Here is a 12845-nt window from a genome sequence, read left to right as displayed (position 1 = left end):
TTTATTTTATTTTTTTAAAATATATTTTATTGATTTTTTTCAAGAGGAAGGGAGAGGGATAGAGAGTTAGAAACATCGATGAGAGAGAAACATCAATCAGCTGCCTCCTGCATACCCCCTACTGAGGATGTCCCCGCAACCAAGGTGCATGCCCTTGAGCAGAATAGAACCTGGGACCCTTGTTCCATAGGCCAATGCTCTATCCACTGAGCCAAACCGGTTAGGGCAGTTAGGCCTTAAAAAAATAATAATAATAAAAAAAAAATGAACACTTCCTTAAGCATATTGGAGAGAAAAGACTACCTTTGAGATTTTTGCTCCTAGCTTCTTAGCAGAGATAGAGCAACAGTATAATATATGTATCACCAAGTATTTGATTATGATTTGCCCTTATTAACATTAAAGTATTTTAAAAGTCCACGAGAAGGAGTGACTGCGTTTGAAAGCATTGCCAGTCAAATTTTGCATTGTCTGACTGCTGAATTTGAAGATTTTACATGCACGACCTTCTTAAATTGCAGTTTTTACAGTCATACTGAAGTTTTTATATGTCTCTCAGTTTAGTTGCCTCCCACTTTAAATTCACATGTAGTGTTTCCTGCTTTCCTTGGCAGTTATAGAGACACAATTGTTTCCAACTATTGAAATCGCTTTCATTGGTAACCTAAGGAATAAAGAGCGTGAAAATCATGGTGAGGAAGCGGTTTCATACAAACAAAACTAGAAAAGAGAGAACAGTAATAACCCAAACATCCAAACTCCTTCCGTTTTGGTCGGCTGTAATAAGAAAAAACATTGAGAGCTAAAATTTAAGATTTGTTGTTCTCAGGGAATATTTTCATTTTTACAGCACAGAAAATTGTTCCGGGTAAGTAACTTTGAAATAGCTAACAATAAACACTATGAACTTTATCTATTTTTTTTAATTCATGCATACCACTGTATCTTATGGGTTTACATTTCTGAGCAGCTAGAAATTTCCTGATAAAAATAAACTCAGGAAAGTCTATGCTATAAAACGGGCCTGGGTTTGAGAAACATTTATTGTTAGTTCAGTCATGCATTTGAAAATTCTATAGGACTTGCATTGCCTTTGAGGATAAAGAGAGGCATAAGACAGACCATCAACAGCATGGGGATAGTGAAGAGCATAAACTTCGGTGACGGAATAAGATTTTTATAAAATAATAGCAATAGCAACCTCATTGTAGTAATGCCCGCACCCTCCCAGTTAGCCTGTCTCCCTCGGCAGCTCAGATGGAGAGTGAGCAGGAACCCTCTGTCCCCCAGTAATTGGCCATGGGGCTAGGTCTCTTGGAGAGAATCAACTCCTAACCTTTTCTAATACCTACAGACAGATCTTGTTTTAGGATTCATATGTCCATGTACTAGAAATATGCTATTCTAGTCCGTTGGAAAGTGGGTATGAATGCTCCTGGTCATTACGCTCTTTGGATGGGCACCATTAACTGCGTTTCCCTGGGGAGGAGGCAGGGAATGCCAGCCCAGCCTGAACCTGCTGGAAAACACGCTCCAGTTTACCTGGAGCAGCACCCTGTGTACAGTTAGTTATGAGCACACATATGAAGAATAAAAAGACGCAGTCGACCCTTAGTCAGAAGATGAACTTAGGGAATAGTAGCTAATGAGAAAGTAAGGCCTGTTACTTCTCCCCCAAACCTCTGTCATCTCCCCAGTTGTGCCTTCATCAGCTCTGCACAGGTTGTAAGTAAATCTGCACCGATGAAAATTCTTTGATTTTTTATACTCAGAACATCAGCCTCACTGCCTCCCTCTTCCTTCTTTAGCTTCAAATACACAGGGGTGGGAATGGGGAAGGGAGTTGGATTAGATTCATAAAGGTGCATGTAGTGTGTTTTATAGTGTTCAGTAGTGTTGAAAACTGAAATTCAAGATTTTTATTTGGACAGATTCTGTATTTTCAAAGCTAATAGTCTTTTTTTTTTTTTTTTGTCTTTTTTCTCTTTCCATACAAAGGTAAACCCACACAGCTAAAAAATTGAATAAAAACGTTAATAATTTTGTTTTTAATTTCGTAGAACTTGACTTCTTTCCTGAATTAATTGGAGCTGAAGAAATAATCAAGGTATCATAGTTATATTTTATATTCAAATGTTTTAAACTTTAAAAGTCTATTATGAATTATTCACTAGGTTTCAGATATTACTTTAATAAAAATTAGTGTTGCATTAGATTTTGTAGGATTGGTTGATGAGCTTCATAGATAGTTATATAATTGGTGTACATAATTTTTATATGAAGAACTTAGAACTTTTATTAATGGGTATAATAAAAATAATAGAGATACAAAAGATTTGGTGATAATGAAAAATAAATTTTAAAAAATAATTATAGCTATGAACTATAGTTCAGTGTCAAATTTTTCAAAAAGAATAAAATATCAATTATTTTTCCAGTTGTATTTTTATTTTTTAATTAATTCTTAATATTACTACAGTTTATTTATAACCAACTTAACTAATGATTAGTAGATTGATAATAACTATGGGCCAAAATATAAATTGAATATATTTTTTGCCCATTTAATTTGAATATTTGTGTTTGGACTATTCAGATTATAATGTTTGTTTTTCAAGTAAAGGGGTAATTAAAAATATTTGTACATTTTAATGTTGTCTTAATTTTTAAAAGATAGAGAAACTGACTGATATATCTTATATTTAATCCTAAACCCAAATGCACTATTCATCTTAACTGAGATTATATGTTTAAATCCAGGTGCTGTTGTTAATATATTATAGTATGAATGTGTGTATATGTACATATATATGCGTGAGATCACAAAGTGTGATAACTAATGTTATTATCTAGCAATAAGTAGCAATTAGGTCGTGTTTTACATCAATACTTTATATAACTTACAGCAATTCTCTCTTGCAAAGGATTATTTTACCAAATAGTCAATTTATCTATTAAGGAGAGCTCCATAGAATTCAGCTAAGGGTATTTTTGTGTGAGTGTGTGTGCCTACATGCTTGTGTGCACATGCGCATGGATATGTATGTACCTAGAAATTATCACCAGAATCAAGCCAAAGGCAGGAAAAAGAGAATATTTTTACGCTGTAAATTCAAACCTTTAGTTTGTGTCTTAAACTGGGAGTCTGGGATTAAGGTTCAAGCAAGATCAGATTCCGGAGGGGGCCTTCTGGGTGCAGGCTGCACGCTTCTCCACATGGCAGCCAGCAGAGCAGAAGCAAGCTCTCTGATGACTCTTATAAAGGCACTGATCCCACTCTCGAGGGTTCCCTCTTAAAACCTAATTTTAATTACCCCCCCAAAATCTCCACCTCCTGATGCCATCACATTGGGAGGGTAGAATTTCAAAAGATGAGTTGGGAGGGGGTGGGCACAAACATTCAGTCCATAAACACTGCTCACTTTAATTGATTCATGCAGGAATGAATGATAGAGGTTGGAGAATATCTAGAATACATTTGTAGTGGGTTTAAGCCTCAATATGGAAATGAATAGTTTTGGGATGTTTCTTGGATCCTCTTTAAGTAGAATTGTATGACTTTGAAAGACAAAGTATCTCCAGCATAATCAAGGCTTTCCAATTATTTTTGAAAAATGGAAGTTGTGAAGCACAGATCAAAACCACAGTGGAAGAGAGATTCACAATAACTCCATAAGAAATTAGAGGAAGAAGTAGCCATTAAAATATCTGTATAATCGTAAAGCATGACTTACATATTCTTCTTGAAATGCTGACAAAGGCAGTATGGCCTCATAAAGATTTTCAAGATTGGATGGGTAGGATTAATAAATGATCCATCACCTTCATCAGATTCTAGTAGGTATTTGAACTTCATAAAGTCTAAAATCTGCTAGAAAAAAGAGAAATAGAAGGGAGGTGTGTGCCTACCCGCATATACTAATTTTTCCAGATTTAACAGAAGAAGAAGGTGTGTAGTATTATGTTTTAAGAAAAATTTTATAGAAATCCACAGAGCTTATGGTAGGAAGATAATAAAGTGTGTTTGTATAACAAAAAGAAAGAGAAACAATGCTATTGTGTGATTTGATAGAAATTGTTAGATCATATAGAGAATATAGATGATGTCTTTTGGGAACTTCGGTTGAGAAGGGGAGGAGAAGGTGGAATAATAACTAGAAGTTAATTAGAGAGGGTGGAGTGGTAGGCCCCTGTTTTGGGTGTTTTAGTGTTAGCAGGAGGTATGTGTTTGTCTGTGGCTTCTATTTTCCCTGTAAACAGTAAGGTGAATGAAGGGAGAGGAGAGGAAAACAGAGGTTCGAATAGAGTAGAAAAAGGTTTGAAAGAGTCTTGGCAGAGGATAAGAACATGGAGTGATACCAGAAACTAGGCACAAATCCAGATTTGCAAAAATGAGGAAGAGTTGAGAAAATCCATGTTGTTAAACTTGACACTGATCCTCAGCAAAACTTTCAATCAGATTAGAAACCGTATTTTTAAGAACTTCTAGGGAAAGGAGAGATATCTGGCACCAACAAATTTTCCCCAAGAGAGAGTCAAGGCAATCTATTCTCATTTCCTTTTTTATGAAGTATTCGGGCTTGTAGATTAAGTGAGTATTTTATTCAGGAAAATTATTTAGCGAAAGCACTTGGGTTGTCTTTATGAACAAGATATTAAACAATGCAAAATTACATGAATAAATACTGACCACTAGTGAGGCAATTGTCTAGGGCAGTGGTCGGCAAACTCATTAGTCAGCAGAGCCAAATATCAACAGTATATCAATTGAAATTTCTTTTGAGATCCAAATTTTTTTAATTTAAACTTCTTCTAATGCCAATTCTTCAAAATAGACTCGCCCAGGCCCTGGTATTTTGTGGAAGAGCCACACTCAAGAGACAAAAGAGCTGCATGTGGCTCGAGAGCCACAGCTTGCCGAACACAGGTCTAGGGGATCTAAAAGAATATTTATTTTTAGCATCAATACAATCTAGATCATTGAAATTGAAATCCTTCCCACAAAAGTCAACCTATCTCTTAGAAAATACTTAAAATCAAAATAATTAAGTTCTGGATATGAAAACTTGTTTTTACCAATGTAGCTTTTCATATGTAAGAGAGACATGATCATGAACACACGTGGTTTAGGATTCAAATATTATCTATGGATATTGGTCAGGTTCTACTGATTAATTTCTACTCAGTCACTTTTTTCTTCTTTTAAGGGACATGGCCCTAAAAGACCTAATAGGTGACAGTGCTAACAAACTGAAAATCATATCTCATATGGGCTAAAAATATAATATTTTGATACCTTCGGCAGTTTCGTTTCTAAATATATAATTAGGCATGTTATAAAATGAACAGACTAAGTGGTCATGAAAGGCTGGGCCACCTGAATGGTGTTTCCAAAGGAAACACAAAATTAAATAACTAGCACTAGAAATGTATTTTGACAAGTTGTCTCTAAAATGTCTGCCTAAGTCATTTGTTTGGAAAGTATTTCAAACAAAATGAAAAACAAAAATAAATAAAAAACCTCTTTCTATTATGAAGGCTTAAAAATTGTGGTTTTTTTCTTAATTTACACAATGAAATATGCTGAATGTGCAACTACTTTAGTCTTTGAAATAAGTTGTTTCATTGACATTTCATATTACAAAAAGCTGATTTCTATTTAGTTTGTTGTCAGATGCACTGAACAGAGAAACATAAAACAAAAAAATAATAAATACTATGTTACATAACACTCTCAGTAAATAAATGTAACTACAAAGTGTCTTCCTTTCAAAACTGTGGTATCTATTAATTTGATTACTTCATTATATAGCATTAAAATAAAGGCAGCCATAAGTAAGATGTTTTCATTAAATTTAATTACTCTCTCTAGAGCAGTGGTTCTCAACCTTTCTAATGCCACGACCCTTTAATACAGTTCCTCATGTTGTGGTGACCCCCAACCATAAAATTATTTTCGTTGCTACTTCATAACTGTAATTTTGCTACTGTTATGAATCGTTCTGTAAATATCTGTGTTTTCGATGGTCTTAGGCGACCCTGCTAGCGGTTCTCAATCTGTGGGGCGAGACGAAAATAACTTTATGGTTGGGGGTCACCACAACATGAGGAACTGTATTAAAGGTTCGTGGCATTAGAAAGGTTGAGAACCACTGCTCTAGGGAGTGGATGATAAACGTTATAGTATAGAGCAGGGATTTTCAACCCGTGTGCCAGAACACTTTTTAAAACATGCAATACCTGGCTCTTTAATTAGAGGCACTGACCTCTTTTCCCTTAGATTGTCAAGGGAAAAGACAATCTTTTGTCTTTTAAAAAGTGTTGTCAATTAAAAAAATGTTGACAATTAAAAAAAATGACAACATCCCAGCCAGTGTGTCTCAGTGGTTGAGTGTCATCCTATGAACCAGAAAGCCACTGTTTGATTTCCAGTCAGGGCACATGCTCAGGTTGCCACTAAACCTCCAGTGGCAGAAGGCAGCAAATCAATGATTCCCATCATTGATGTTTCTATTCCTCTCTCCCTCTCCCTTCCTCTCTGAATAAAGAAGGAAAAACATATTTGAAAAAAAAAAAAATGACAACAGCCAACCCAATAACCGCCTAGTGTGAATGAAACAAAATTATATCTAATTGTTTCAGCAGATTGGAAAAAAATATAATATATTTTTGTTGGGCCACCGAATTTTAGTCATTAGTGTTTTTTTTTGTGCCAAGAGATGAGAAAGCCTTCTCTGGAATGGTGCTTTATGGGAAGTCCCCGAGATCTCACGAAGATTAGCAGTATAATGCAGTTTAAGATATTATAAAACAGAGATTTAGCTGTTCTCTCATGTTCCATTAAATCTTGTTTGCTTTTCCAAGGAGGAAGAAGAGGGAGAAGACACTCTTGTGAACCCTGGTAGAGACAGTGCCACAAACCAAATAAGGAGAAAGGAACCCCAGAGTGCTACCACAACAAACTACCATCGCCTGGAGACCAAATCCAACGAGGCCAAGACCAACCGGTCCCCAGCGCGAGGAAGCGGATTCTCTGGAAAGGGGGCTGTTCCCAGCACGTCCTTAGATTCCACCTCCCAACCAGTCACTGAGTCAGCCCCAGAAAAGGAGCTTTCTTTGACATCACGGACTGGGACCAAACCTCCTCCTCTTCACACTCCGGAAGGCACTTCAGCCTCTACAGCGGTCCTCAGATTTCCGCAGAAGACCGTGTCTGGGACTGCAGAACCTGTAAGCACAGCTTCTGGAGTGGAATCTCAAGAGGTGTCCACTGATCTCGGGGAGGAAGAGAGCTTACTCGTCAGTGTCAAGCTGGACGGGGGAGCTGATGATGCGTCAGGCTCCATTCCCACGCCAGCTGCTGGCCCGTTTGCCTCTGAGAGCACATCCCACGGGTATGTGCTTTCTTCAGACAGCCCGGAGACCATCACCGATGACGCCCTTCTCCCAGACCCTGCGAGAAATGTCTCCGAAGAGCCGGCATCGTCGGGTTCAGAAGACTCCCTCCGAGACCCTTCCGGGGAGGGAAGTGTGTGGTTTCCCGGCCCCACGGATGGGAGGACACCGCCCGAAGTTGGGTCAGGTGGCGAGGGCCCTCTCCAGACCCATCCCACCGAGGTCCAGGTGGACCCATCTGAGAAGACAGCCGAGTCCTCTTCCCCAGGCCCGTGGGTGTCCCAGGGCCCCCCGGTCACAGATATGGAAATGCCACCCTCTTCTTCCTTTGCCTTCTTCCCCACCGAGGGGACACCGGGCGCTTTCACTCCGTCCTCCGGGCAACGTGACTCGGGGCCCACCGTCGGCGTGGCCCCTGCGCAGACCACGCAGCCCGGGTACAACGGTGAGACACCGCTCCAGCCTCCCTCCAGTAGTGACGCCTCTCCTCTAGCCGCCCCTCTGTCGCTTGGCCATCCGATCCTCGACACTCCCCCTGCCGCTTCGAGTAGTGAGCCGGCCTTGCATGCGACGCCTGTGCTCCCCAGTGTCCCTGTGTCATTCGAACCCGTCCTGTCTGCCTTTGGTGGTGCGCCTCTGCTTCCGTTTTCCTCTGCTTCCTCCAGTAGTGAACCGTTTCGCCGCCTGCACACAGCCTCTCAGACCCTCCTTCCACGAGTGACCTCCGCTGGGCCCCTGCATGCTTCTCTGCCCGTGGCCGGGGGTGATGTCCCGTTAGCGCCCAGCCTTGCCCCGTACGCTCCCGTGATGCCGCATCAGGCCACTCCTCCTGCTGCTGCTGCTTCAGAGATGCTGGAATTCAGTGGTAGTGAAGCTGGTGTCCTTCATAAAACGAGCCTGTCTCCACAAGCTGAGCCGTCCAGCGGCGATGTCACCGGGCATGCACGTTCTCCAGGGCCCGGGCCTTCCTCTGCCCTGTCCCATGCCGAGGCCTCCCGGCACCTCTTCACTGCTTCTTACGGTTCTGCGGTCCCCGTGCATGGTCCTGTCGGTGTGTCTTCTCGGGGTTCCTCACTTAGCAGGCCTAGCCACACCCCCACGCCTCAGCCTTCCTTACTGTCCCCAACCGCACCGTGGCTGCAGCCCACTCACGGCCTCTCTGGTGACGGGGAGTGGTCCGGAGCCTCCTCTGATGGTGAATTTCTCTCACCTGACACAGATGGTCTGCCAGCCCTTAACATTTCCTCACCTGTTTCCGTAGCTGAATTTACCTACACGGTATCTGTGTTTGGGGATGATGATGATGATAAGCCGCTCTCTCAAAGTGATGTAGTGGATGGAAATCAGACTGAACTGCACATTTCTCCTCTCACGGAGATGGGTTCCCAGTCTGAAAGCACGCCCGGCCTGCACAGTGATGTGAATAAGCTACAAGAATCCCCTGTTTCCATTTCTATCACAAAGGGCACGCCTCCAGGCTCGCCTGCTTATACCGCCACTAGGGCTTTTGATCATGAGATTAGTCAATTTCCAGAAAATAGCTTTTCAATTCAACCTACACATGCTGTCTCTCAAGCACCCGGTGATACTTTCCTTACACCTGTGCTTAGTGTGAGCTCAGACCCAGCGCCCTCTGACCCTGCTTCTAGTGAAATGTTATCTCCTTCAACTCAACTCTCCTTTTACGAGGCCTCCTCTTCTTTTAACCCTGAAGTGTCGCTGCCACCTTCTGATGGTGACACATGGCTCACAACTGCTCTTTCGGCTGTGCCTAGAGAGCCAATATTGGCTGCGTCCCCCGAGGCTGAGCACATTAGTCCTACAATATTGCATCCCATGGCATCCACTTCTGCTTCAAGTGAAAACATGCCACTCTCTACATCTGTGTCAGTTTTTGGTGTGTCACCTGCTTCTAGTATGCCTGCTGCCTCACTTGAAAGTGCAACTGTTTCTTATACCAATAAGAAAGATGTTGAACCAGTCTTGCTTAAGAGTGAACGTTCCCAGCAAGTGGTACCGTCATTACTCGGTAATGATAAGTTCTTCCAAACGGCCGGTTTGGAGACTAACCAGGCCTTTCCCCAAAAAGAGAGGCAGGCATTTGCTACTCCTGTCTTATCGATGGATGTACCTCCCCATACACTTTTCACTAAGTTTGTCTATCCTGATGAAGTCTTTACCTCCTCCCAGGGTTCCATTCCTGAGGAGGTGTTGGCTGGTATGCCAACAGGTGTTCCCGATACACTTTTCACTGCTGATCATTCTGTTCCTTTCGGAAATGTGCATGTTTCTATTCCAGCCGCTTTTCCCAACCAAGAAGGTTCCGTTGCCACAACAAAGTTGCTGTTTCCTTCTGAAACAATTTCCGTGCTGACTCACAGCGCCAAATCCGATGCTGAGTTAGTGGGTGGTGATCGTGATACGGATGATGATGATGATGATGTTGATGATGATGATGGTGGTGATGACAGAGAGAGAGATGGCTTAGCTGTCAATAAGTGTATGTCCTGCTCCTTCTATAGAGAATCCCAGGAAAAGGTGATGAATGATTCAGACCCCGAGGAGGATGGTCTTGTGGATCAGAATAACCCCATACCATACTCCCTGTCTGAGAAGTCTGAAGAAGAAAGTAAAGTCACAGCTGTGACCTCAGAAAGTCAGACCTTTATGCACAGAAGTCCTGATAAATCACCATCACCAGATGTGCTCTCCCAAAAGCACAATGATGGGAAACAGGACAATGACATTCAGACTGCTAACGCCCTGCTTCCTTTCAGGGCAGCATCTACAGCATGGGCCATTCTTGCAGAAGAGAGTGGATCAGGGCAAAGTATGTCAGACAGTCTTAATGAGAACGAGACCGCCACAGGTTTCAGTTTTCCAGATGTTAATGAAAGAGCTGTGGCTGGGGTCCCGGAAGCAGGTGACTCAGAAATAACCCCTGGACCCCCACAGTCCTCAGCACCGACTGTTGCTAGCAGGCACTCAGAAGTGTTCAACATTGCAGAGGCAGGTTAGTTGTGGATCAAAAGGATAGACTGAGGCTGGTGGTTTTCTTCCTCAAAAATTAGGAAAGTCAGGAAAACATAGAAATTTGGTAAAATGATGTATCAGTTTTTAACCAAAACTTCAAATCAGTTTACGATTTTTAGGGTATGATTTTGTTCATTACTTCAAATGAATACTCAAATTTTTATTTTTTTTTTGCTTTTTATTAAAATATTGTTGGCATACAATGTTGTGTTAGTTTTAGGTGTACAACGTAGGGATTCAACATTTATATACCTTATGATGTGTTCACCACAAGTCTATTACCCATCTGTCACCGTGCAAAATTAGTATGTTATTATTGGCTCTATTTCCTATGCTGTATGCTATATCCCTAGGTCTTATTTATTTTATGACTGGAAGTTGTCCCTCTTATTCCCCTTCACCTTTTTCAGTCATTGCCCCATTTCCCCACCCCAACTCCAGAAGCCATCACAATTTGTTCTCTGAATCTGAGTCTGTTTCTGTTTTGTTTGTTTTGGTCTTTAATTCTCTGCAAAAGAGAGAAAGTGACTTTTATTTATTGTCAGTTTTTCATGTTCTACATGATGCCTGCTGTATGTGGGAGCAATTATGCGTGCATAATATATTTTTACTTATCCTGCTTTTTGAATGATAGATTAACGTGTGCTTTTTTAAAGATAATTTTCATTTTCATATTTACGTATTTTCTAAAATAAGTTATAAATGAAATCTATTGAATTCGAAAATGAATTATAAATTCTGAGAGTAATATGACATAAGCACCTTTTTCTGACCGGCCCCATGAAAAGGAATTACATAATTTGCACCATATTAGCTTGGGAACTTTATAAAAAAGTTCTATTGCTAACTTTTGAGAGTGAATGGTGTGCTTCTTTATAAAATAAGGTTTTAATTTTTTTAAATTGTCTTTGTTTGATTATCTTAATGTTGCCTAAAGAGGGCAGTGTAAACTAACAAAGCATAGTCTACTAAGTACTTGTTATATACCTTTCTAAGAAGTTAAATAATGGGCATTAATATGCAGTGTATGTACAGGTATTGTATGACAAGATGCAAAATGTTAGAACACTTTCTGTGGAGATGCATTTCATTTATTAATGTATTTTATGCAAATTAGTTTATTGGCCAGATGTTTCTTAGAGCAGATTATTTAAAGCATGTTTTCTTCAAATGCCAATGAGAAAAAAAGGAAATTCAATACCATTAACCACATGGGATACTAGATAATTTTATTGAATTGATCATAAGAATTTTACAATTTGCTTTTATTAAATTTTAAAGCACTTTTTAAATTAACAATGAAAATAATTAAATCTAACAGTAAGTTAAAAGACAGGCTAGAGTAACATCTTTCACTATTATTGCATAAAAGTGAATATTTATAATCCAGAACACAGACAGCAGACTCATTGGGAGATTTTTTCTCTTTCATTATTTGTATTCCTTCAATTGTATGCTGTTCTTTCAATACAGCAGCAATTAAAAGTTTGTACATTTTGAAAGAGAAGTTGTCTAAGTATTCTGACTTGATATTATTTAACTTGATATTATTTAAAAACTTAAACTCTGTGTGAGAATAAATAATGAACCCATAGGTCACCATATTCACTAATATATTAGTGAATATGGTGACCTATGGGTTCATTATATATTCTCTCTCTCTCTCTCTATATATATATATATATAGAGAGAGAGAGAGAGAGAGTTATATGGCTCCAATTATAGTATATTTTTAAAATGTTTATCAGATGCATTTTAGAGGAAAATATCAGGAATCAATCTATTTTTCTGTCCTACTGGGTAGTGACATTATTGAGATATTCTTGCTAGATTATGCTTTTATAGAAAGACAATAAATATAGGGAAATAACAAACCTAGAATTATTGACTAAAACTTAGCAATTTCTCTTCAATAAATCTTAGTAGATTTATGAATTATTAAAAGTATGTTTTCCCACTGATGAGGAGAAAACAACATGAATATAGCATCCCACATCATAAAATAACAATTAATGAAGTAAAGTAAAACAAGATTAGGGAAATTATGGCTTGTTTTTAAACCTTTATCTATTAAAAAAAACACACATAATTTGTCTTATCAAATAATTGAATAGGCTTCTTTGACAAATGCCTATTGACTAATTCTGAAACTTATAATTTGATTATGTATCTTTAAAGATAGAATAACTTACAAGACATGTTCCTCAAAATAATATAGGTAAGCCAAATATTAATATATGCAGTTTATGACTGCATAAATCTAGACACAGAGATACTAGATTATCTGATCCAGGTCAGTTAGGGAGTTAATACAAAACTGAAACTGAAAACCTGAGTTATTGGTGTCTTTGTCTTAGGACTAAGCTTTTGAGATTGTAGATAATAAAATATGTATATAATGCTTAGTTTGTAATGCC

At 39.3% G+C, this 12845-nt stretch overlaps 1 protein-coding gene across 4 annotated transcripts in view; it reads left to right on the top strand.

Annotated features, from left to right (window-relative positions):
* PTPRZ1 (protein tyrosine phosphatase receptor type Z1) overlaps positions 1-12845 on the top strand; it is a 170684-nt gene that overhangs the window by 113473 nt on the left and 44366 nt on the right. For 2 of the 4 annotated variants that reach the window (XM_084897130.1, XM_084897131.1), the window contains exons 11-12: positions 2061-2107; positions 6865-7840. In XM_084897130.1, coding sequence (XP_084753256.1) covers positions 2061-2107; positions 6865-7840 — 1023 coding nt within the window. Of the gene's footprint in view, positions 1-2060; positions 2108-6864; positions 10409-12845 lie in introns of all 4 variants that reach the window. The other 2 variants (XM_084897129.1, XM_084897128.1) reach the window with 1 other exon arrangement.

Source organism: Pipistrellus hanaki (assembly GCF_964339955.1).
Source record: "Pipistrellus hanaki genome assembly, chromosome: 10".
NCBI classification, from domain to species: domain Eukaryota; kingdom Metazoa; phylum Chordata; class Mammalia; order Chiroptera; family Vespertilionidae; genus Pipistrellus; species Pipistrellus hanaki.
This window is presented reverse-complemented; position numbering and strand designations above follow the sequence as displayed.